This window comes from Heptranchias perlo, chromosome X, assembly GCF_035084215.1.
Source record: "Heptranchias perlo isolate sHepPer1 chromosome X, sHepPer1.hap1, whole genome shotgun sequence".
NCBI lineage: Eukaryota > Metazoa > Chordata > Chondrichthyes > Hexanchiformes > Hexanchidae > Heptranchias > Heptranchias perlo.
In genome coordinates this window covers 8,421,014-8,448,376 of record NC_090370.1, presented here as the reverse complement: position 1 = coordinate 8,448,376, position 27,363 = coordinate 8,421,014, and the positions used below count along the sequence as shown (strand labels likewise).

The 27,363-nt window shown below is 44.8% G+C and overlaps 1 protein-coding gene across 5 annotated transcripts in view; it reads right to left on the bottom strand.

Moving 5' to 3' along the window:
- Positions 1 to 27,363, bottom strand: part of asic1b (acid-sensing (proton-gated) ion channel 1b) — a 626,564-nt gene that overhangs the window by 90,532 nt on the left and 508,669 nt on the right. For all 5 annotated transcript variants that reach the window (XM_067976674.1, XM_067976676.1, XM_067976675.1 and 2 more), the window contains exons 2-4: positions 19,486 to 19,639; positions 4,794 to 4,921; positions 1,978 to 2,128 (exon numbers count right to left, since the gene is read on the bottom strand). In XM_067976674.1, the coding sequence (XP_067832775.1) occupies positions 1,978 to 2,128; positions 4,794 to 4,921; positions 19,486 to 19,639 (433 nt within the window). The remainder of the gene's footprint in view (positions 1 to 1,977; positions 2,129 to 4,793; positions 4,922 to 19,485; positions 19,640 to 27,363) is intronic.

The following is a 27,363-nucleotide window of genomic DNA, read 5'->3' as shown; positions in this document are numbered from 1 at the left end:
GTCCTTCTGTGGGCAGAAAGGGGAGAAAATCATGATGCACACCTGTGGGAACTGGCTGTTGTAAAGCGGGGACTTTGTGTTATCACTCGTCCTCTTCAATGGGGCCTGGCTTGTTATTGCAGCTCCTCTTGGGCAAGTAAGCATATGCCTTGTTCAGTGGCGAATTCCACACTGCGAATTCAGTGGCGAATTCTACAATTATTCTGCTGGCTCACTCCAGGTCATACTGAAAGGCGCCGTCAGGTTGCTGCTAATCCAGAAATATTGCTTTACCAGGCCAAAGGATTGTCCTGTTATCACTGAATCATAGAATGATACAGCACAGAAGGAGGCCATTCAGCCCATCGTGCCTGTGTCGGCTCTTTGAAAGAGCTATCCAATTAGTCCCACTCCCCCTGCTCTTTCTCCAAAGCCCTGTAATTTTTTTCCCTTCAAGTATTTATTCAATTCCCTTTTGAAAGTTATTATTGAATCTCCTTCCACCACCCTGTCAGGCAGTGCATTCCAGATCATAACAACTCACTGCTTAAAAAATGTTTTCCTCATGTGGCCTCTGGTTCTTTTGCCAATTATCTTAAATTAAGATTATAATCTCCCAAATCTGTGTCATTATATGCCCTTTTTTTGAGGGGTCTGGGGTATAGGCAATTGAGGCAGAACTGATGGGAATTAGGATGTCTGATGCCATCACGCCAATCCCTGCCTCCTCCAGCGATGGTACGACTAGAAGGGCTTCTTGTGCCCGCCCCTCACTTCCTGTGGAATTTGCACCAGTGCAAACAATGGGCAGGGACCTGGTCCCATCACAAATTCCTCCCCCGGCTACCCAGAGAACACCGACTTTGTGTCACCAGACTACAGGACTATCTAGCCTCAGATCCCTGTTCATCTCTACTGGTAAATAACATTTTGTGGCTCACCTACAATTGATTAGAAAGCCACGTTTTTTGAAAGTCTCAGCGAACAATCCCAATCATTAGTGACTCTGATGGCTCTGTGCCATCACCAGCTGATCTGTGGTCACAGTTGCGGTCGCAGCAGAGACACTCCAGATGTTTCCTGCTGTTGTGTCGGCCTATTTAGCGACCTCAGAAGGTGGCAGAGAAAATGAGACAGCGACAATATTTTAACCCAAAGGGACTCGACAGATTTTCATCCATTTATGAAGAACCTGCTACGGTCTCCCTTCAAAACACTGTTCATTGCACAAACTGGGGAGATTCAATCTATTGCCATCATTATTAATGGTAATATATGCACCACTATAATAGCAAGCAGGATCATTGTGCCTGTGTTCAAAGTCTGATATTTTAGTGCTTGCAAGTAAGAAAATGACAGCATGGGGCTTTCTCTGGAACTGTATTTCAGAAGCTATATCTTTATATTGAAGAATTGGCTCTTAAGGGTGACAAAATTAATTTATGCAGCAGACTATTGGAAAGAACTGTGAAATTGCAGAGTATTATAAAAAAGCACACATAACAATTTGATGCTAATATGTTAACAGTAGGCTGAAAATAATGTAGGGAGGGATTTCATCTCTCTCTCGGTCTCTGACTCTCTCTCTCTGTCTCTCTCTCTTTCTCTCTCTCTGTCTCGCACGGAACAGCAGGTCTGAGGTCCACAGGTACTGGAGACAGGTTGTGAGCTGCAATTTATGTGATTTCTACCCTATGACCTGACCTGTTAATTCTCAAGTGTCTAAAAGGCCAAGTGTGCGCCAAGGTTGAAAAGAGTAGAAGAGAAGATGAGGTCAATCACAATGTAGTGGTCAGATGATAGCAAGCTCGGGCTTCAAAAGATTTTAGTGTGGGAGGAAAGGAAGACTGAGGAGAGATAATGAGTGTTAGACTAGATGAACTCCTTGTCATAATTCCTTCCAATCTATTTTTCTGTATAGAAAATACAAGTTGATACCAATTACGAAGAGACTTGATCTCCGACTCCACTAAACCAAAGCATGCCGTAGTAATTTACCTGGCATGTGCACCATCCGACAGTTACAGTTTTCAACCAGGTACCGAGTTTCACAGTCGATTCGACAAGCGGTGATACTGTAAGTGTCAAAGAAGTCCGAGTCCATTGGGGTAGATTTGCAGTCCCCCCAGGGAGGAGGCAAGTAGATGAGCTGAGAGGAAGAAGAGCATAAAAATTGAGGAATATTCAGAAGGCATTTCGATAAAACATATTTTTAAAAATCATTATATCGCATAACCTGGTGTAGATGGGACGCTGTCAGATTTCCTTTTTTCTAAACACAATTTGTCAGAGCTTTATGAGCAGGATTACATTTTGTATACCAGTGTGGCTTGTACAAGAGACTGGTGGGGGGTTAAATGGGTGGAACACACAATAGAGGCTATAACAAGATAACCTGACAATCAAAGACAGCTTTTTTTCCAAACCAAATGGCTTATTTGTTAAACTTGCCTCCCCACGGGGATTTTGGTCTGTTCATAGTTAGATCATCTCAAGGGTGCCAGTTGGGGCGTTACAGTTGGTCTCACTGCCCCTGTGTTGGCAGGGTGGAGTGGGAGGTGTAACTAAAAATCAGCCAGGGTTCTAGTTCCTGCTCGCTATCCAGTGAAACCGATTGGAAAGCGCATGGGTGTGGACACTGGGCAAAAACAGAGCTTAACTGTGATGTCCACCCCACCATGCCGGACACTCATTGCCCAGACTCATGCATGAAGAATGGGCACTGGGGCGAGGTACCACAAGGCAGCTGGCCCTGTGAATTGTACCTTCAGGTACATGACACCACATGTATCCAACTCCAGACGAACAGCACTCGTGAGTTTGCTCCTCATGTGGTGCTCCCAGTTGCTGTATGAACGTAGCATCTTGCTGGGACCCAGATGGTATGATCTATATATAGACCACTGCTATGGTTTTATTCACAGTGCCGTGTAGCAACACTCATGATTGTGATACATTTTTACGAGAGAAGTCCCAAACAAAAAAGAATTCCCTCCCAATCCCCCAGCTCAATTTGTGATGTGCTTTAATCATCCTTCACCTCGGTTATGTGAGAATTAACTTTCGTACTGGAAAATTTGAATATATGTGAGGGATCTCTGTCCTGGAAAATGGGACCTTTATCGACTTTGAGCACTCATTTCTTATGCTTTGCTTTGGTCACTCACAGGTTCTCTTGTTTTAAACGTGCACTGACTTTTTCACTCACATTAGTGAGTGGAGGAAAATATAGCCCTTTGCTTCAGCATCAAGCACTCCCATGGTAGGCACGGCATAGTCAGATGGAAGGAAAGTTGCCCTAACAATGTATCTTAACAGCAGCCTCGGAAGAGCACTGCTTACTGCACCAGTCTGACATTTTTTTTCCCTTTTCTCGGCCAAGGAATGCTTAATGCTGGCACTGGGCACTTGAAATGGGAAAGGGATAAATAAGTACAGAGAGGGGCTGCATAGTTGATTACTTAAGGGAATAATGTACGAGGAAAAACTGACTACCTTGGTCTATTCTCTCTTGAAAAAAGACTGAGAGGGGATATCACAGAATCATCATAGAATCTTACAGCACAGAAGGAGGCCATTCGGCCCATCGTGCCTGTGCCAGCTCTTTGAAAGAGCTATCCAATTAGTCCCATTCCACTGCTCTTTCCCCATAGTCTTGTAAATTTCCCCTTTTCAAGTATCTATCCAATTCCTATCTGAAAGTTACTATTGAATCTGCTTCCACCTCCCTTTCAGGCAGTGCATTCCAGATCAGAACAACTCATTGTGTAAAAACATTTCTCCTCATCTCCCCTCTGTTTTTTTTTGCCAATTACCTTAAATCTGTGTCCTCTGGTTATTGACCCTTCTGCCAGTCGAAACAGTTTCTCCTTATTTACTCCATCAAAACCCCTCTTAATTTTTAACATCTCCATTGAATCTCCCCTCAACCTTCCCTGTTCTAAGGGGAACAACCCCAGTTTCTCCAGTCTCTCCACATAACGAAAGTCCCTCATTCCTGGTATCATTCCAGTAAATCTCCTCTGCACCCTCTCCAAGGCCTTGGCATCCTTCCTAAAGTGTGGTGCCCAGAATTGGACAGCTGAGGCCTAACCAGTGTTTTATAATGGTTTAGCAACTTCCTTGCTTTAGTACTCTATGCCTCTATTTATAAAGCCCAGGATCCCGTATGCCTTTTTAACAGCTTTATCAACTTGCCCTGCCACCTTCATAGATTTGTGTATGTGAATCCCCAGGTCTCTCTGTTCTTGCAACCCCTTTAAAATTGTACCATTTAGTTTATATTGCCTCTCCTCATTCTTCCTCCCAAAATGAATCACTTCACACTTCTCTGCATTAAATTTAATCTGCCATGTGTCTGCCCAATTCACCAGTCGATCTACGCCCCCCTGAAGTCTGCTACTATCCTCACTGTTTACTACATTTCCAAGTTTTATCATCTGCAAACTTTGAAATTATGTCCCCTGTATGATGGAAGTGAGTAAAATTACAAAAGGTTTGGACAAATTGGATCCAAGTAAGCTTCTGCGCTGTGTACAGAATTTAAGCACTCGGGGTCATATTTACAAATGAAGGACAACAAAAGAAAATAGGAAATGCAGGAGGAACTTTTTTTTGCTAAAAGGGTGGCAAGAATGTGTAACAGATTGGTGGAAGTGGTGGAACGAGTGTGTTGCTAACTCTCGAATACTTGTTATTGGCAACAACCTGGGCTGGGATGCACCAAAATGGCCTTGAACAAAGCCAGGAGTTTTTAAGATGATGTAGCTGATACTAAACGACTAGAATCACAGTTTGATCTCATTTCCTCATACCCGCTGTTCTTGACAGGACACAAATGTTTGAAATCCAGGTGGCACTCCAAAACCCAGCTGGTCGATAAATGGCGGCTCATTCTGACTGTGAATCTGAACCTTTATACCAGCTTCAAAGGAGGTTTCATCTGTCGGGAGAACAGAGTAGACAAGCTTTAATGCTAAATTAATGAGCTCTTATTCTGCAATCATCAACCACTCAAACTAACCTTAACCTTAGGACTGGGAGATTTCCCTTTCTAAAGTAATTCTCAGTCTATGTAGCTCTATGGTGTCATTCAAAGTTAAATCCACACCACTCACCCTCTGCACTGCACAGTAAAACACTGCAAGTGATGAGTATTGAACAAAAGACTCCCAGTCTTTAACTCCAACGCAATCTCACACAGTCAGAAGCAATCAAACCCTTTGGCTGATACATGACAGTGAACAGGTACAAGTCAGAATAGGATCCAGAAGGAAAAATGCAACAGAGTGTCTATTGACACCACTGTGTCAGCTAATGAGTTGGAGGCAGGGTGGGACTTACAGCAGGACTCTCAGCAAACAGTCTATTTTACAGCAAACAGAGTCTATTTACTCAGCAAACGGAGTCTGTTTGAACAGTGCACTACAGCAAACAGTCTACGGAGTCTATTTAAAAAGAGTCTCCATGAACTGCAGCAAACAGAGCTCATGATCAAAACTGTAGTAACGTCTCACGATAAAAGCAGGGTGATTTCTCCAGCAAAATGCAGTGAGTGGGCTGCAGGATAGTTACATAATACAAATTATGTGTGTAAAATCAATCCCAGTCACTTACAGCAGTGCGGACTCCAGGCGTGATTGACGGGAGAATTACCCAATCGTCTCCATTTTGGCCGGGAATAGTGGTGTCACTATAATCAGCCAAAATACATTAATCAACCCGAAGCCAGAATCTCTCCATCTCTCAATCTCTGGAGTCCTTCATCCTGATTCTCTCAGGATTCATTCCCTCTCTGCGTGGTATCTCTATCTTTGTGGCACCCAGCGGGAACCGTCATTATACTTCCGTATATCAGAAATCAAAAGTACAATACACAGTACAACAGTCTATGGTTGCTAGGTAACCAACTACTTTGCCCATTTTGCATGGAGCTATATGTTTCTGCTTTTGAGTGCACAGATTCAAATCATGTTTCAGTCATTCCTGACAATTTCATATATAGTGTACAGTTTATTGCAGTGTATAATACATATGAAATATTATATTGTATAGAGTATATCACACAGATCACAATATGTTATATAGAATACAATATATTTATATAAGGGCTGATTCCCTGATTGGAATCATGGAATAATGTGCAGTTAATTATATAGTTGAAATGTTTTATGTTGTATATTAAATTATACAATAGTGTATAGTTTATTGTAAAATATACAATATATTATACACAGTGCATGTTACATGATATATGTTATGAAGTATATAACTTTAATTATTACATGCAGGGTCCAGCTAATTATACTATATCTGGATTGAAATTATGTGATACCAGTAATGAACATATTAACAAGTTTGTATAAAATTGCCTTATCCACTACCGTACAAAAGGATTTAACCCATTTATTTTAAACAGGTAACACCTTTCTTAAAATAGCATACAGAGGAAACTGATATGTACAGGTTAATGCCATTGTTACTAATATTGTATCATTTATATTGGCAGACAACACATTATAAAGATACATTTTGTAGTTTGTCACACAGTGTGTAACCTATTGCATCGTATAGTATGTACTATGTGGTACACAATGTATATATTTGGTGCAATTTATTTCTTGTTAATCTCTACAGGCAATACATTCTTAGGAGGTTACAGTGCTGGTCTTGTGATGCTTCTATGTCATTATCCGTTTCATCACCTTTTGAGCGAGCTCACACCATTTCCAATGTGACACCTCCAGCAAAATGGTATCAAAAAGTTGAAAATGTAAAATTGAAGTTCACACTATGTAAAGAGCTGGCAGCAGGTTTAAGGCAGAAATTCCTTCTCAGGACTCTTTGTGTTACATTCAGAAACCCCTTTGGCTTTGCTCTCATGGTCTATGTCATCGTTAGAACCATTCAATTGAACTACTACCTCCTGACTTGCTGCCAGCTACCAGCTCTCCAGAGCTGACTGTGCAATACCCGTGGAAATGCAGCTCTTAGGATGGCTGTGCAGTATATGCCAGTCAGCAGCCAGGCCCGCAGAACGTCAACTTTAAGACGATGATAAAACAAAACCACCTCGGTATAAAACCATACAGAGCTTCCATAAACTCTCCCAAGGTACAAATGCAAACACACAAGGATCAGCCAGGAAGGGCTTCAATCCACCACTGAATAAAGACTATCCTTGCAGTTGGATTATTATTTTTAAAAAAAGATTTTTGAGCAGATTGATCTCGGGCAAGGAGGCATGCAGTTATCTTACGTTGAAATTATACTGCCAATTTTGCACTGATACAAAGTTGGTTTCCGAAGCACACTGATGTGAAACAACAACAACAACTTGCATTTATATAGCGCCTTTAACGTAGTAAAACGTCCCAAGGCGCTTCACAGGAGTGATTATCAAACAAAATTTGACACCGAGCCACATAAGGAGATATTAGGACAGGTGATCAAAAACTTGGTCAAAGAGATAGGTTTTAAGGAGCTTCCTAAAGGAGGAGAGAGAGGTAGAGAGGTGGAGAGGTTTAGGGAGGGAATTCCAGAGCTTAGGACTTAGGCAGCTGAAGGCCGCCAATGGTGGAGCGATTAAAATCAGGGATGCGCAAGAGGCCAGAATTGGAGGAGCACAGAGATCTCGGAGGGTTGTAGGGCTAGAAGAGGTTACAGGGATAGGGAAGGGAGAGGCCATGAAAGTGGCAGTATAACTCATGAGTCAGGTCCTGATCTGACTCTGGAACACTAATGCCAAGATATATATGTGAGGCCACTTCTAACAGGTACTCTCGCTACATTGGGACTGTGGGGGGCTGTGATTTAACTCCAGCTCTTATAACATTACTGTTAATTGTATCCATGCAATTTATATCAATTAGTGTTAATTGTATTTGGGTGGTGCGTATCAAATGGGAACTCTCTCATATCCATTTATAAGAGAGCTTATCTAGGGTGTGATGTGGTTCATATGGATCTCTGTGAATAGAGGCTTGGAAGCAACTGAAGACCAGGCTCCAGTATTCTATCCTTCACCACCGGGCTATCTAGCTTGTGACATTAGAAGCTTGCCACCCAGGGAGCAGAGCTCTGCAGCACATGTAACCAAACACGCATGCACACAGTTCATTTGTCACAAATCTCGGTGCAAGGCACAGTCAACAGTATAACTCAAGTCTGCTGACTGAGCACCATACTCTACCGGCAAAATTCAATTAATACTTTCATTGCTCACACTGGTATCTGTAATATAACTGCAGCCTTGATATCCCATAATCTTTTACATATTCCAAGCGAAGAATGTATTGACTAAAGTCATACGATCATCCAGTTCTTTAATCAAAGGGATACAAGCTCGTCTCTGTACGGTATTCTGTAGGTTTCAGATGAAATAATTGTTCAATCTATTCAGCTCCCTCAGTTATATCCCACCTTCAAAGTGCTGAATAAATTTTGTGAACATCATTTGTATATTTGTGATGTGAAGCGACAAGAAGCACTTTTGCACGACAGGAGTGCAGCTGACTGCAGATGTGAGGGAGTCTCTCTGCCAGCTGCACTCCAGATGTAAGCAACCGCAGGTTTCTGGAGCCAAGACCACCGTCGACCCACGCAAGGCGGGGGGGGGTTTACAATTCCGCCATCAGGTGAAGGCTGCGTCTTGGTAGTAAACTAAAAACGCAGGGAGCCAGCGCCATACGCTTGCTCGCTGGCTCTTTGGCCTGCAGATGCAAATGGTCAAGTGGCGCACAGAGGTCACTCTCCTGAAGCAGAATCCCGTAACCTGATGTTTAAGCGTGGGACCAAAAGGCACCATAGAAATATCTGACTCTGGCCGCGCACTGCTGGTGACTATAACACTGGATAATAATGCCGAGTACCCTTTTAAGACTTTTCTGTAGCCACTTCACTTTGTAGAACTGCATTACAAAGAAGTGGTTCTGAAATACCCACAGTCCCTGGTGCTCTGGGATGTATCTGAAGGTAAGTAGAGGCCAGGAACCGAATAACCTCCTTTGATAAGCCTGGATGGATGTAGGATTGGCAACTCTCGTTGGACCTATTCTTGGAGGTTTGGTCGCGTGACGTCTGGTCGCGTGACTCTTGCCCGCAGCTTGCAACTGTCATTGCATTTACCTTACAAAGGTTGAGTCACTGTAGTTGAGTGTCTCTGCTCGTTGTTTTACGCCAGCAGCTGTCCCGCGAGAGGTTCTGAGAAGAGGTGAAGAAAGTCGACAGGCGCAAAGCTAGACTTCTCTTCTGGTTTGCTCTCAGCAGCGCCCAAGAGATCAATCCTCAATTCCGGGAGATTCCCGGAGATCCAGGAGGGTTGGCGACCCTATGTGTCAGGCTGCTAGTGGCTAGAATGGATGGATTGGGTCTCTGAAGACAACCTTTAGAGCTGCTTTTATATTGGATTATAATTGGTGGCCGATCCTTCAGCTGCCTAGGCCCTGAGCTCTGGAATTCCCTCCCTAAACCTCTCCGCCTCTCTCTCCTCCTTTAAGATGCTCCTTAAAACCTACCTCTTTGACCAAGCTTTTGGTCACCTGTCCTAACATCTCCCCTTGTCGCTCGGTGTCGAATTTTGTCTGATAATCGCTCCTGTGAAGTGCCTTGGGATGTTTTACTACGTTAAAGTCGCTATATAAATGTAAGTTGCTGTTGTTATATGCCACACTAATGCCGACAGCTCCAGCACGTGACTCTAGCGGAACCAATGGCAAACCCCTCCCCCGCCCCTGCCAGCCGAAAACAATGTCTGGATTCTCTAAAGCTGGTGTATAGGGAAATCCATTTTTATTTAACCAGGTCTTGCAGGGGACCAACCCGAGTGAATTCGGCAAGTTTACTGTGAGGTGCTCACTGGATGTGCAAGGCCCCTTGCATTGGCAGCCAGCATGCAATGGCACAGGTCTCATGCAATGTAAGAGCAGCTTACAGTGGGCACCAGGGGGGATGTTGGCACCACCAGAAGCTGGGGCATTGCCAAACTCGGGCCATGGGCTGACAAAGAGCTATTGGGGAGCCACTTAAAAGTATATTATCCAGTGTTGAAGGTGTGACGTACAAATGGGATGTTGTCTGGGTTCTCTGTTAATGAGATTCACAAGCACTGATTATGGGTTTTGTAGCTCTCACACAGCAAGGCACTGGATGTTGGCAAATCTGTTGACATGTTTGGTGAAATTCTGAAAGCAAATTATTATCGTTAACCGTTATCAACAAAAGTAGATCACTTGTGTTTACACCAATTGAAGGATTGTTTTATTTGCAAGTGGCAGCTGGGGGAGAAGGGAGGGATGGAGTTTCACATATAAATAATAGTGAAAGTTCCAGGATCTCAAAAAGTTGTGACAGTCTTATAGAAATCACGTGACTGAGATCTTAATATGCTTGATCCCACATAATGAATATTATCTGTCAGAAATCGCAGCCAAGACAAGCCCATTCCATTCATTCATGTCGGGGGATAACTGAATTTACAAAAAGCTGGAATCAACATGTGGACATAAAGGCAGATTTTCGACAGTGCCAAAATAAAGCCGATTTACAGAGGAGAGAAATTATCGCTCCCCGACTTTAAGCTGTGCTGATCTCCCAGAAGCACCCGTGTTGCGCCTGGGAACGCACCAAAAGGGGTGGGGAGAGGAAATTGTGTGAGCGAGCAGTCTTTAAAGGGCTGCTGGTAAAAGTTTGTGGGGTGCGGCCACTTAAGTGGCTGCATGTGGGAGCAAAATACCTTGCAGCCTTTCCAAAGGCTGTTTGGGGCAAGAAGAACAAAAAAAAAAATGGCTGGCAAAATAAATGTGTCGGCAGGAAATGGGGTCGGTGGGAAAGTAATGGAGTGGCACAGCTCTCTTTTTGATGACTGGCAGGGTGGAAGTGCTGCTGCATGAGATGGGTCTGAGGAGGGTTGCCTGATTGAGCGCTCCAGGGCACCCTCTCCAGCGGACAGCAGTGCAGCTAGCCTGGCAGGAATTAGTCACGGTCATTGCCAGGTAGGTGTACCAGAGCCCACAGATACAGTTGGTGGCACAACGGCAGATGTAAGTGATCTGGTTCTGGTGCCTACTGATCTGCCTGGCATGCCTATTTTTCATCTTGTGCCACGCCAACCATGAAATACTACACTTCAGACACTTGAAAACTTAATCCTAACTTGACTTGCTGACCCCCCCATCAGACTCTTCACTGAGATGCCTTGTCACACCCTGAGCTCCAGTGAAGGTTTGTATCATCAGAGCTCTTTGTTCACGTCCCCCTCTTCTTTCAGTCGTGGCTCAGTTGGTAGCAATCTCGTCTCTGAGTCAGAAAGTTGTGGGTTCAAGTCCCCCTCCAGAGACTTGAACACAAAATCCAGGCTGACACTTCAATGCGGTACTGATGGAGTGCTGCACTGTCTGAGGTGCCGTCTTTTGGATGATGGCCAAAAATGGTCAGCATCGCAAATTGGTTCCTTCAACCCAATGTGCCACAGACTGGCACAATTCATGCCACAAATTCCCCATCCAGAAAGTTCCCAATCTAGCATGTGCCATCAGGAAGTAGAACAAAGCAGATACCAAGCACTTCTCCAAAGGGAAGGTGGGAGGAAAATTGAGGCACTTACTTCTTCACATGCTTCCTCCTGATTGACTAAGCAGTACCATCGGTAAATGCCTCCAAGGTACATAAGCTACTTGCTAAAACATGCACAAGAGACACCACAGCATGATTCACCTTCTAAGCTTCCCTCTCCCCCTGCGGCCTGTCCTGTGTATCTCTCTCTTGATGGCACTGCCGAGGGTGGGAACTTGGTGTAAAGGGAATAGCAGGCATAAAACCCATACCCTTCACTCCATGACGTGTTTCTCATAAACTCAGCCATGCCAACAGGAGGAAGAGAAAATGGTGTGTGTGCCAATTGCCAGATCACTATCTGCCAGTGTCCTGGCCAATATTTATCCCTCAGCCAACAACACTAAAACAGCTGATCTGGTCATTATCACATTGCTGTTTGTGGGACCTTGCTGTGTGCAAATTGGCTGCCGCGTTTCCGACATTTTTTTTTCATTCGTTCATGGGATGTGGGCATCGCTGGCAAGGCCAGCATTTATTGCCCATCCCTAATTGCCCTTGAGAAGGTGGTGGTGAGCCACCTTCTTGAACCGCTGCAGTCCGTGTGGTGAAGGTTCTCCCACAGTGCTGTTAGGAAGGGAGTTCCAGGATTTTGACCCAGCGACGATGAAGGAACGGCGATATATTTCCAAGTCGGGATGGTGTGTGACTTGGAGGGGAATGTGCAGGTGGTGTTGTTCCCATGTGCCTGCTTCCCTTTTCCTTCCAGGTGGTAGAGGTCGCGGGTTTGGGCGGTGCTGTCGAAGAAGCCTTGGCGAGTTGCTGCAGTGCATCCTGTGGATGGTACACACTGCAGCCACATTGCGCCGGTGGTGGAGGGAGTGAATGTTTAGGGTGGTGGATGGGGTGCCAATCAAGCGGGCTGCTTTGTCCTGGATGGTGTCGAGCTTCTTGAGTGTTGTTGGAGCTGCACTCATCCAGGCAAGTGGAGAGTATTCCATCACACTCCTGACTTGTGCCTTGTAGATAGTGGAGAGGCTTTGGGGAGTCAGGAGGTGAGTCACTCGCCGCAGAATACCCAGCCTCTGACCTGCTCTTGTAGCCACAGTATTTGTATGGCTGGTCCAGTTAAGTTTCTGGTCAATGGTGACCCCCAGGATTAGAAACATAAAAACATTACAACAGTGACTACAAAAGTGCTTAATTGGCTGGAAAGCGCTTTGGGACATCCTGAGATTGTGAAAGATGCTTTATAAATGCCTTTTTTTTTTCTTTTTATCTCACTTGCTTAGCAGTTCAGTGCCTTATAGAATCATAGAAGTTTACAACATGGAAACAGGCCCTTCGGCCCAACATGTCCATGTCGCCCAGTTTATACCACTAAGCTAGTCCCAGTTGCCTGCACTTGGCCCATAACCCTCTATACCCATCTTACCCATGTAACTGTCCAAATGCTTTTTAAAAGACAAAATTGTACCCGCCTCTACTACTGCCTCTGGCAGCTCGTTCCAGACACTCACCACCCTTTGAGTGAAAAAATTGCCCCTCTGGACCCTTTTGTATCTCTCCCCTCTCACCTTAAATCTATGCCCCCTCGTTATAGACTCCCCTACCTTTGGGAAAAGATTTTGACTATCTACCTTATCTATGCCCCTCATTATTTTATAGACTTCTATAAGATCACCCCTAAACCTCCTACTCTCCAGGGAAAAAAGTCTCAGTCTATCCAACCTCTCCCTATAAGTCAAACCATCAAGTCCCGGTAGCATCCTAGTAAATCTTTTCTGCACTCTTTCTAGTTTAATAATATCCTTTCTATAATAGGGTGACCAGAACTGTACACAGTATTCCAAGTATGGCCTTACTAATGTCTTGTACAACTTCAACAAGACATCCCAACTCCTGTATTCAATGTTCTGACCAATGAAACCAAGCATGCTGAATGCCTTCTTCACCACCCTATCCACCTGTGACTCCACTTTCAAGGAGCTATGAACCTGTACTCCTAGATCTCTTTGTTCTATAACTCTCCCCAACGCGCTACCATTAACGGAGTAGGTCCTGGCCCGATTCGATCTACCAAAATGTATCACCTCACATTTATCTAAATTAAACTCCATCTGCCATTCATCGGCCCACTGGCCCAATTTATCAAGATCCCGTTGCAATCCTAGATAACCTTCTTCACTGTCCACAATGCCACCAATCTTGGTGTCATCTGCAAACTCACTAACCATGCCTCCTAAATTCTCATCCAAATCATTAATATAAATAACAAATAACAGCAGACCCAGCACCGATCCCTGAGGCACACCGCTGGTCACAGGCCTCCAGTTTGAAAAACAACCCTCTACAACCACCCTCTGTCTTCTGTCGTCAATCCAATTTTGTATCCAATTGGCTACCTCACCTTGGATCCCGTGAGATTTAACCTTATGTAACAACCTACCATGCGGTACCTTGTCAAAGGCTTTGCTAAAGTCCACGTAGACCACGTCTACTGCACAGCCCTCATCTATCTTCTTGGTTACTCCTTCAAAAAACTCAATCAAATTCGTGATGGGGTTCTGGGAGTAGGTCACTCAGCTGTCCTCATATTGTGCATAGAGCAGAAGAGCCAAAAGAGGTGGAAAACATACATTGGAAAGAGGGTCGTTCAAAAGGAAAACAGTTAAGAATTCCCAGATCTAGCACTTGAGTTGAGTGAGTCACCCTGGGAATGTGACTGACAGGAACCACTAAACCAAGCCTCTTCTGCTGCTCCCAGACAGTAAATGAATTATTCAGATTTGCTTCATCAGTGCTAACGCCGATTGTCAAAGTCCTCCATGACATTGATGTGCAATGTTATCCGGTAGGGTGAATTAAAGAGGATGGCAATGAATGAGGACACGTAATGCGAGATGAGACGTGAGCTATCAGTCAGGAAGACAGAGCGAATACTGGGAGTCCGCTGCCTGTGCAAGGGGATGCAGCAGAGATTAACTGACATCAGTTTTCGAAGCACATCATCCATTTTTTGTTCCATTCGCTCCTTTTTATAAATGCCGCTCAACTAAATCACTTTGCTGCCAACTGCCCTGGGGTGATATTTTACCCGAATTAATTATGGTCGATCAGAGAATAGAGGAAGAGGAAAATAAAGTGAAAAGAAGGGCATACCAGAAGCAAGAACTTAGGTTCCTGGCCATGAGTTATTGGTGTAACCGGGATAAGTCTCTGGGCAGGGCAAGCTTTCTGTGAGGAAGATGGGAAACAAGAAATCCAGGGGCTTGAAGTTACTTTGAGCGGCAAACCAATATTACACTTTGTTGCAAGAATGTACAAATCAAAACTGAGCCATGCAGGACAAGAAGGTTCTCAGCTTAATCCCCAATCTGTGCTGCATCAGTGGACCAACCCTTGATTCCACGTTAGCCGATCTCAGTTGGAGCACAACAATTGGATTCAGAGTCTCCCAGCTATGCAGGAGGGGGAACATTAGTCGGAGTTCTGGTTTCTGATCCCTCCTGGAAGGTATGTGTGCCTGGGTGTCAGGTGAGGACCGGGCTGAGCTTGGCTATGATGCCTACGACGGGGAAATATCCAATTGAGACCCACTGTCTGGGTTCCCTAATGAAAGAGTGGGCAGTTGGGGCCACTTGACGGGGAGGTACCAGAGGACGTTTGGTACCCAGTGGAACCCATACCTCAGCACAGGTCTACGCATTCAGGAGAAGAGGGGAGAAACATGGAGAGGGAGGAAGGGAAGGGAAAAAAAAAGTTTAGACTTTGGGATGTAGGAATATTGAGGGGATAACACTCACCAATCGCACTGGCACAGGCTTACACAATGAAAGAAAGAAAGACTTGCATTTATATAGTGCCTTTCACGACCTCAGGATGTCCCAAAGCGCTTTACAGCCAATGAAGTACTTTTGAAGTGTAGTCACTGTTGTAATAAATGTGGCAGCAGCCAATTTGCACACAGCAAGGTCCCACAAACAGCAATGTCCAGATAATCTGTTTTAGTGATGTTGGTTGAGGGATAAATATTGGCCAGGACACCGGGGAGAACTCCCCTGCTCTTCTTCGAAATCGGACCATGGGATCTTTTCCATCCACCTGAGAGGGCAGATGGGACCTCGGTTTAACGTCTCATCCAAAAGACAGCACCTCCGACAGTGCAGCACTCCCTCAGTACTGCACTGGGAGTGTCAGCCTAGATTTTGTGCTCAAGACTTGAACCTACAACTTTCTGACTCAGAGGTGAGAGTGGTACCCACTGAACCAAGGCTGGCACCATGGTAAAACAGCATTGACGCATTCTTAATTGTGCCTGAGGTTCTCCTGTGCGAGGAGATGTTCAAAATTTCTTCCTTGCTGGTTGCCTCCTCCCAGGCTACACACCGCTTGGTTCCAAGAAAAAGCAAAGAGAATAGTTTGTCTTCAGCCACTGCCAGCTCCATGTTTAGCTGGCTGCAAGAGCGTCCTAGTGCAGGTTGTGTATTCAATTTTCCTTCCCTTTATACATGACCTTGCACGAACTGCCCATGTACAGTTCCTCTAAAGTCATGCTCACAATTTCGAAGCAGCTGTGCATGAACAGTTGTCCTGTTGTTACTGAATCTGCTGCACATTATAAATGAGGCCGGTTCAGCAACAGCAGGAACTAGTGATAGAACCATTTCCACTGGAACAGTGTCTGTAATATAAAAGGGTTACATGTGTGGGTATTGATCAGCACAGAGATAGGAGTAAGCCCTTGATAACTGGAAGCACTGGATTTAATTTGTGAGTGAGGCTCATTCCTCCACTCTTTATGGGCCATCAATAAAGTCAATGGAATACTGAATTATGTTGATAAATCAGTAGAGTATAAGTCAGAAGGAATCGTGCTCTAGTCACACCACACCTTGAGTACTTTGTCCAGTAATGGTTACCAAGACCCAAGGGTAATCACCCATCACCCCTGTGCTCGCTGACCTACATTGGCTCCCGGTCCGGCAATGCCTCGATTTTAAAATTCTCATCCTGGTTTTCAAATCCCTCCATGGCCCTCGCCCCTCCCTATCTCTGTAACCTCCTACATCCCTCCGAGATCTCTGCGCTCCTCCAGTTCTGGCCCCTTGTACATCCCCCACTGCAAGGTTGCCCTGAGTTTGCAGGAGGGCTTCTCCCGATCCCACGTTCAAAGAACGCAGGTTGCCGCGGCCGCGGCCAGCGACGTCCCCTCCCCACCCCTCCTCCCCGGCTACTGATACCTCCCGATCCAGTCGCCCCCACCCCGCTCACTTATCTGAAGGCCGTCGTGGCCTGATCTTCAAACGAGCTTCGCCAGGCGAGCTGCCTCTTACTCGTCGGCTTAATATTGGGGGCGCCTCAGGTCTCATCATTCAGGGACTGTATCCTGCACCCCTCCCACCCAAAAATTGGCGTGCCCAAATTTCTAGGCCGGTCTACTTCAGAATGTAGAATTGGGAGTAGTTCTTGCTGCCTCCTCCTATATTATCCCATCAGATCACAGTTACTCCACTGCAAGCTGTTCCAACTGCCAGCATATATAGAGTCCACTGTTGCCAGAAGAAGGTTTTACAATTTAGTATGGCATTGATTAAACTGCATCATTGTAAATAGCAGCTCCGTCTGCATTACTCATGTTAATTGCTGCTGCATTGCAGTTCCTGTGTCTCATGTCATTATTTATGTCGACACTTTATTAATACTATTCATACCATTAATGCTTTAAAAACTGCCCTGGCATTTCTATTCCACTCCAAAGAAATAACAAGAGTATGTGTTTTTTTTTAGTTTATTCAGAGATTGCCTCCAATGAATCCTTTCTTATCTGAAGCAGGTGGATCTGGCAATTAAATTCCAATTGAAAGGAAGAGTCCAGGTTTGAGCCTGGATTTGACCCAACATCCTCCTTCCAAAACCGCCAGGGCTCTGCTGCTGTGTCTTCGCCATGGTCTAATGCTCACCATCACACAGAAGTGTCGACTGAATCTAGCCTGATACAATCTCCTTTTCACATCCCATACAATGCGTTCCCTCCAGCTAGCCACCCAGGGAGCAGAGCTCCGCAGTATATGCACCAAACACGCATGCACAGGGTTCCTTTGTCACAAATCCCAGTGCAAGGCACAGTCAGCAGTGTAACTCAGGTCTGCTGACTGAGCACCGCACTCCACCGGCACAATTCAATTATTACTTTCATTGCTCACACTGGTATCTGTAATATCACTGCAGCCTTGATATCCCATCATCTTTTACATATTCCAAGCTAAGAATGTATTGACTAAAGTCGTACAATCATCCAATTCTTTAATCAAAGGGATACAAGCTCGTCTCTGTACGGTATTCTGTAGGTTTCAGGTGGAAGAATTGTTCAATCTATTCAGCTCCCTCGGTTATATCCCATCTTCGGGATATCCCATAATATGTGTTTCCTCTTTCAAAATGTTTTCCATCAAAAACATTTCCAGCCAAAGCAATGCATTTGCTCGTCTCCTTCTTGCATTCCCCTTTGTTGAACCTACAACCACCCAGGTATATCATGTCCAGCTCTTCACCATCAATGCCCATTTTTTCAGCCTTCCTTCCTCATTATGGGCTCTTCCTTGCACTACAAGTGTAAACTGCAATTCCATTGTACATTAGCATGGTTGGAGATACCAGTGGAGTGGAGTGTTAGGCTGCAGGTTCACGTTTGTGATCTTCCATACTGTGAGAAAGGTGACGCAGAGGCTACAGGGTCTGCAACAAGATGGAGGTGGGAAATTATTGTAAGGGAGGACTGAGATGCAGCTTCCAGTGGCTGCTTTCTGACCTGTTTGGCAAAGGCCTAGGAAACGGGCCTCCTCTCAGCCCTGGATAGTGAATAGTGGGGAAGAGAAGAAATAAGTTGAAAAGAAAGAGAATGTGTTATCCTCACAGTGATAAATAAAATAATTTCTTTTCCAAGCCATTAAAGATTTTCCCTTCAGATCCGGCAGTTCCAATGACTGTGGAAGCTTATTAGGATTGAGGGGACAATGTAAAATGGTCACTTTGAGAAATGCGTTTGTTAGTCTGCTGTTTTATTTTGAAGCACTATTGACATCACTGTGTCAGCCAATGAGTTGGTGGTGGGGCGGGACTTTCAGCAGGACTCGCAGCAAACAGTCTATTTTACAGCAAACAAAATCTATTTACTCAGCAAACAGCAAACAGAGTCTATCTTAACAGCGCAATACAGCAAACAGTCTATTTACTCAGCAAAAAGAGTCTATTTAAACAGAGTCTCTATGAACTCCAGCAAATAGAACTCACAACCGGAACTACAGCAAAGTCTCCCGATAAAAGCAGGGTTATTTCTCTAACAAAATGCAATGAGTGGAGGATAGTTATATAATACAAATTATGTGCGTAAAATCAATCCCAGTCACTTACAGCAGTGTGATCTCCAGGCGTGATTGACGGGGGAATTACCCAGTCATCTCCATTCTGGCCGGGACTTGTGGTGTCACTATATGCAGCCATTTTATTTTTGTCATAATCTGTTATATTAAACACAGCGACGTATTGACTGTGTTAACAAACTTACTGTGACTTTAATGTCTTTGCTTCTGACTCCCAATGTTTTAGTTAAACGGGGAACTCCTAAATTTTGATGTGAGGGCCATTCAATCAGCACCCAATGATACAATTCAGATTGGCTAATTTAAAATCTGGGTTATCTCCAACATTCTATAAACATTATCAATCATGTGATATCATAACAGCATCGTCATTGGCTCATGATGCTTTATACTATGCTATTTCTTTTAACGGTGTGCACTAGTGACATCTAGTTGCAGTACCAGGGCACTACATGGTACAGTCTTGCATAATAGATTGAAATTCTGGATACACCAGGGCACACCTGCATTCAGCAATAACCTCCGTTGCATGCAGCTTCTAAGACTACTAACTCTTGGATCAAACAGTTGTTACCTGTTTCGCCCCAGACTGGAAGGTATTCATCTTGCTGGATGTCTAACATCAATTCCAGACCGTTCCCTGTTCCTCCCTTCAATGTTGTCAGTATTGGTTGGTCTTTAATCTGCCCCGAGTTAAAAGTGTAGCACTTGCCATATCTTGTAAACACCTGCAGGGAAAAAAATAGTTAAAGTTACACATTGGGAAATCAAATATCCCATAACAAAATCATTCTGAATCAAAATACGTCTGAAAGAGTTTGAACCTTTGGTTTTATTAAAAGGGAGAATTCCACTCTAACTGCAGAGGTTACGTTAATAAGTTCTGCTGGACCAAAAGTTCCCTGCTTGTGCTCTATATTGGGAGTCTTTACATATTACATAGAATTTACAGCACAGAAACAGGCCATTCGGCCCAACTGGTTCACGTCGTTGTTTATACTTCACATGAGCCTTCTCCCACCCCTCTTCATCTAACCCGATCAGCAGAACCTTCTATTCCTTTCTCCCTCATGTGTTTATCTCGCTTCCCCTTCAATGCATCTACACTATTCGCCTCAACGACCTGGTTACGTAGTCCACATTCTAAGTACTCTCTGGGTAAAGAAGTTCCTTCTGAATTCCCTATTGGATTTATTGGTGATTATCTTATATTTTTAGCACCTAGTTTTGGACTCTCCAACAAGTACTAATCTGCAGGCAGAATCAGGTTATTTGCACCTTCTAATGGATATAAAGCTGTGGACCTGGACTCCGTTGGTAGCAAATTTGCTTCTGGGGCAAAAAGGTTGTGGGATCGAGCCTTATTCCCAAAGTTTGAGGTCCTAGATTACCCAATTATCTAGCATGACCCTCTAATGTCGTTCTGTGGGAGTGCTGCATTGTCTTGGGGATCGTCTCTCAGATGACTGGCTGGATTTTCCTCTGCGATCCTGCCTGTAATCAGGCAGATTCCAATGAAGCTGGCCAGGATTCCGGTGGCAATGGGTTTGGGGGGGGGGGGGCGGGAGGAGATAATGGGATGCTCAGCGCCTCCCCACCCAGCATGGCTCACATCGAACCTGCATCTGCTGTGGCAGCATGGCACCGAGTGCTAACACATGCCAACATCAACACCGATATAGTAAGGGGAAATTCTGAAAGGGGTTTGAGTCTGAGCAGGGCTCTGCTACAAACTGAAACAGCGGGGGTAATTTTAACCTAATTCGCCAGGTGGGAAGCCCACGGGACCGGGTAGAATGCCCCGCCCGATATCGCTCTCGGTTGACTTCAACGGAGACTAAAATCGGGCGGGGTGTCAAACCAGTGTTGCGCCCAATCCCGTCAGTTTCCCGATGGGTGGGTTAGGTTAAAATTGCCCCCAGCATTTCTGCACTTCCATCCAAACTAAAGCAAAATGTGCATTAAATCAAAAATCGTGATACGTGTAGAGTAAACGTCAAGGGTCTCTTGCCCCTCGTGTCCCCCTGTGGAACCGGATTAAAACATGAAAATTCCTTCAATTTGACGTTGGTTTTATCCCAAACTACAGGGAATTCGATAACCGTTGGATAAAAGGGGGCCGCCCAACACTTGGAACATGAGGGGTGCCTGTCCTAATTTAGGGAGAGTTGTACCGTGGAGTGTGAGGTTTTGAGAAAGGAGCTGCACCAAAATGACCCTGTTTTTCCTTTGTGGTTATAGTTGGCTAAAGAAATGCCACCGTTTGGATTTGTTCTCCAGAAAAAGCAGTACTCGCTGAAGCTCAAGGCTTTTTGATATTGTAATATTGTATTGTTCCACATTACACCCACCTCACTCCCTAGATCAGCTCTCTTATAAATGAATTGTAAACAATTTTACAACACCAAGTTATTGTAAAATTGTAAAATTGTTTACAATTGTCAACCCCAGTCCATCACCGGCATCTCCACATCATTATAAATGAATACAAGAGTTCCCAATTGATACACACCCGAATACAATTAACACGAATTGATATAAATCACATGGATACAATTAACACTATAGAGCTTTTTTATCATAACTAAACCCTCCTGTCATGGTTGCTGTAGATCGTGCTGAGTGCGTTCTAGCAACTGTTAAATTATCCCATGCTTCAAGCGTTCAGACCATTGACGACCATCCATTGAATCTGATTCTTCCCAACATTACCCTACGTATGAGCCCGCAAGCATGGGATTTAAGGAGTGATAGAGTCGCTGGCTGTTCCCACAAGTCATCCCAGCCCAGGACCATCATAAAGATCGGGTTGCCTGAACAGCATGAACATCCTTCACCTTGAAAAAAAATCCAAATGTACATTTTCCGCTGTTTAGACGGACAATCAATCTGCATGAGTCGATCAAAAATTGGAAGCTCAATTCTACTCAGTTCCATTAAGAATCCCTGCTGAGGAAAAGTGACTGTAAAGGAAAAATTAAATCCCAGCAGCACTTTTTGCGACATTACTTAGTTTCATTACTCTTCTCTCCATTTAAAGCTGGATTGACAATTTTTGCTTGCGCCTGTGAAGAGTTGCTGGAGAAATCATGAATGGGCCTGAGAGGAAAAACTCAGCTGCGCTGCCTGCAAGAGTAATTTCGCGACGAGCAATGCATTTGCTGCAGCTCAGACTGGTGCAGTGCGGTGCGATTCCCTGCAACCCCTCTCCCACTTGGTGCACTGGTTTTCAAACTTGCCTGCGTGGAGGCTGAAGAGGAATCGCCCACAATGGACTGGCGTTCCTTGCATCCAACACTGCCGTGGCAGCAATGACTAGAAATATTCTGTGCGTATCATCTCATCATTACCACCTACTTGTAACGTGCCCACCTATATTTGGGGATATTCAACAGCCAATGGCATTTCTGGTGGTAAGTAGGCAGGGAGTCAATGGAATGGCTCCCTGTCTGATTCCCTGCTTCCACCTGCCCTAAATCTGGTGGAATGGGAGCAAAAGATTCCGCCTCTGTTGTCCATACACAGGTATCACTGGGTGGTGATCAGGAGCAGGAATTCTGGCTGGATAATTTCTGTTCCCTCGCTGTATCTCCACTACACTGTGGGGGTCAAAAGGTTCCTTCTAATCTCAAGCCTTGCTTGAGGCCTGCTCATTGTATCCCCATGCCCTCTATAAGTCTGTGCTCACAGTCCAAGTTAAGCAACTTATTTCCATCTGCATTCCTCTTAATATTGTAAAAACCTGGATCATGTCCCCTCTCAGTCTTCCGTTCTCCTACGATGTGTGATCTCTTCTCATAACTGACAGCCTTAAAGCCTGGAACGATGCCCATCACTCTCATTAGTACTCTCCTTTTGAAGGTAGGGAGCCCTAAACTGTGCACTATAGAACTGATTCCATGCTTCGGGCGGAGAGTGGCGCTCGTAGGGAGTGCATTGTGGGAAATCACGTGCGCACAGCCTTTGAAACTCCGCCTGTTAAAATGAATTGACGGAAAATCACAGGGCCACACCCTCACTTTCCTGCAATGCACTCTCTGTGGCCACTGCATTTACCCCAATATTCCCAATTCCAATAATCTAGACAGGCTGGAGCAACTTGTTTCAACAACAACTTGCATTTATACAGCGCCTTTAACTCAGTAAAACGTCCCTTCAGATTATCAAACAAGCCCCATAAGGAGATATTAGGACAGGTGACAAAGAGGTAGGTTTTAAGGACTGTCTTAAAGGAGGAGAGAGAGGTAGAGAGGCGGAGAGGTTTAGGGAGGGAATTCCAGAGCTTAGGGCCTAGGCTGGAGTGATGAAAACTGGGGATGCGCAAGAGGCCAGAATTGGAGGAGTGCAGAGATCTTGGAGGATTGTAGGGCTGGAGGAGGTTACAGAGATAGGGAGGGGCGAGGCCATGGAGGGATTTGAAAACAAGGATGAGAATTTAAAATCAAGGTGTTGTCGTATCGTCTCAGTGAGCACTCATTTCAAGTTTCCTGTCCAAATCCTCGTAGTTTGGGGGACATACAATGTACTGTACACTGTGCAAAAAGGACACGGCGAATTAATTGAAAAATCACTCTCGGCACGATAATTAAATCATGGAGAGGTGGTTCTTGCCCGGGCAAATTAAATCAGATATGCTCAAGATTCCTGCCAATCCCTGCACCAAGAGGACAAGATATAAGATGAAATGTAATTATGGTCTCAACTCAAAGAGAAATGAACTTTCAAAAATTGTGCGCACTTGCTCCGTTCCATCAGGCTGTGACGCTCCGGTAGTGCCGAGCCTGTGTTCACTACAAATTATTCCAATTAATGATAAATAACACCAAGTGTCACACCTCATCAGAGTCTATTATCAGTCAAAGACGCTTTAAAACGGATCAGCAGCACTTTGGATATTAATGCATCAACCTCGGCAGCCTTGCTGGTGTTGTGCATGTAATGAGCTGTCTTGTTGTCTATCTCAAACACTTAATTATACCTTTGTTTAAAGCAGGAATTAAAGTGGCAGTCCCCGATTGACGCACATTTTAAAATTGCAGTGAGCTGTAACTACACATAGCGACTGTTTGCTAAAACAGTTTGTTGCAGTCGGGAATGTTGACCCATTCCCACCCATCCACCCCAGCTGGATCGATAGCGGGGAGAGATTGTTTACGGACCCTTTGCTCTTCTTCCCTGAACCCTGGTTCAACGTCTGGCAAGAATCCGAGAGGACCACGGACCAGTATCATGAGGATGGGAACTGATCTTACCGATTATGATCTCCGTAGAAACAAAGATGGACAAGGATAATGCCACCTTTATACTATGCCTGCTTTTAGTGTGGTGCGGGCTAAAAGCACGGAGTTATACTGCCAACTCCGCACACCCTCAAATCAGGGGAAAGCAGAGCATTGGGCAGGCATACTTAAGATCCGTGCACAGTGTGCTGCAAATCAGCATCGGAATGCAGGCAAAATGCTTAAATCATAGAATCTTGTCGCCCAGAAGGAGGCCATTCAGCCCATTGTGTATCTGCCGGCTCTTTGAAAGAGTTCTCCAATTCATCCCATTCCCCTGCTCTTTCCCTATAGTCCTGCAATGTTTTCCTTGTCAAGTACTTTTCCCCTCATGTATTTTTCCTTTTACCGTGTCCCCTTACCCCTCCTCTCCTGAAGGTGTTGGCTCCTACTGTGATGTTGGCTCCACAGCAAACAGCAGCTCTCGAATACCTTGCCTGTTCTTCACGTGTGCACCTGGAGAGCAAGCGTAGGTGGCTGTTTGACCGCAGGGGCATCACGGACGCACCCAATCTTGTCTGCACCAGACGACCACAAGGGTGTTTTACAGCAGGGCCGCCGAATAGCGATCAGGAGCAGGAATCCTGGCCCAGCTGAGATTAGCTAATCTCAGGATCAAACCTGAGTTTCCTTCCTGGCTTGTAATGTTCCATACCGCACCAGAGTTATTTTGAATGTGCACATGGTCAATGGCGCAGTGTTGTCACGTCACTAACTGCATCACTCTGCACCTCTGTTTCATGCAACTGGTCGGAGAGTCCTGGTCTGTTGCCGGGCGATGCACCTTTAATGCAAATATATTCATGAATACATGTTCACTCATTGGCAGTGTCAATGCCGTGGAGAATTCTACCCACTTCAAAGCACTTTTACCCCATTAAGTCTGCAGTACAAACGGGCTTGCCAATATTTTGTTCAGCTTCAAAAAACAGATTTCAAATATCCCGAGGCTTTCTTCAGAAACTGCTTGAAATTCGTAGCTGGAAATGTGCCATACCCATTATCAGACAATACGTTATAGAGCAGTACCTGGTGAAGAAGTTGCCAATGCTGTTGACTTGAAAAGGTTTTCCTCATTAAGTGGCACTTACTTTGGCACAGGTTTGTATTAACATCAAAACCTCTTCTTCAGATCTTGAGAAAGCGGCGGACAGCTTTGTGATAAATAACAATGTTTGTGATTGAGCAGCTTTTCTTCTCCTTATAATTGCCTCGCCTCCTATTCTCTGAAGGCTCTGATTCTTGTTGAGATACTGTTCCGAGGATGCTGGCTCCCACCCCACCCTCTCGCTGGTACCCCACCCAAATGGCATCCTTCATGTGGGAGCCTAAACAGTGAGGGCAGCTAGGTTTTTGAGATCAGAGAGGGCATCACCGCCAAGCCTGACTCTCTTCTCAGTCGATGTCCTATTGAAAGGATACAGAAGAGAGCAACCAAAATGGTTTTCCAGGGAGAACTCTCTCTGCTCTAATATGAAAAAGTGCCATGGGACCTTGGTTTAACATCTCATCTGCAAGACGGCACCTCCAACAGTGCAGCGCTCCCTCAGTACTGCATTGGGAGCGTCAGCCTGGTTTACATGCTCAAATCTCTGGAGTGGAACTTGAACCCGTGACCTGCTAACTCAGAGGCGAGAGAGCTACCACCGAGCCATGGCTGACACCTACCCTGCAACCTTTGCCCCTTAATAGCCATAAAGAGGAGGTTTTTTTTACTTTAATATATCAGCCTATTTCCCGGCATTGAGGACGTTCTCCTTTCTTGCTATTTTCCCCGCTCGTGCATCTCTTCACTTGAGACGGTAGGTCAGGAGGTACGGTCCATAGTGGTTATGTTACTGGACTAGTAATCCAGTGGCTTAGACTAATAATCCGGCGTCATAAGTTCAAATCTCCGCCATGGTACATGGGGAATTTAAATTAAATTTATGTCATGAACAGGTGCAGAAAATAATCAAGAAGGCCATTGGAATGCTGGCCTTTATATCTAGAGGACTAGAGTACAAGGGGGCAGAAGTTATGCTGCAGCTATACAAAACCCTGGTTAGACCGCACCTGGAGCACTGTGAGCAGTTCTGGGCACCGCACCTTCGGAAGGACATATTGGCCTTGGAGGGAGTGCAGTGTAGGTTTACTGGAATGATACCCAGACTTCAAGGGTTAAGTTACGAGGAGAGATTACACAAATTGGGGTTGTATTCTCTAGAGTTTAGAAGGTTAAGGGGTGATCTGATCGAAGTTTATAAGATATTAAGGGGAATGGATAGGGTGGATAGAGAGAAACTATTTCCGCTGGTTGGGGATTCTAGGAGTAGGGGGCACAGTCTAAAAATTAGAGCCAGACCTTTCAGGAGTGAGATTAGAAAACATTTCTACACACAAAGGGTGGTAGAAGTTTGGAACTCTCTTCCGCAAACGGCAATTGATACTAGCTCAATTGCTAAATTTAACTCTGAGATAGATAGCTTTTTGGCAACCAAAGGTATTAAGGGATATGGGCCAAAGGCAGGTATATGGAGTTAGATCACAGATCAGCCATGATCTTATCAAATGGCGGAGCAGGCACGAGGGGCTGAATGGCCTACTCCTGTTCCTATGTTCCTACATTGGAGATGAGTAAACCCCAGGCCCCTCCAGCATCTTTTAGTAGCGCAGTAGTAGATGGCTGGGAGCAGGGCACCTGACTGTTCCTCAGCGAGGCAATGGTGCCCAGCACAGAGGGAATTGAAAAGGAGAGAACAGCTTTTTAAAAATGAGGGGGAAAAGATTGAAAAAATGGCATGCTGACGCTTTAAATGAAATGGATTCTGCTGTTAACTGCTTAACCAACTGTACTTGACACCCAAAAATATCAACATAATTGGCCAAGTTTTCTCATTTCCTCATTTCATTTAACACTGCATAATTGAAAGACTAATTAGAAGGCTGAAATAAATGGCATTTTAATAAATGTCACGATAATGTACATGGAATCTAAAATCTGTAATTTTTTAATGGAATGATATCTCCTAATAGCAGGACTGGATAATGTTGTCAAAAATAATTACAGCTCATCGAAATATTTTTGCAAGGAATCACTGCGTGAGACTGGGTTCTGCAGTGGGTTAGAGTGTTATCCATTCCCCTCGAGCACAAATTGGCACGATATTGTCAGCCTTGCTCAGAGAGACCAT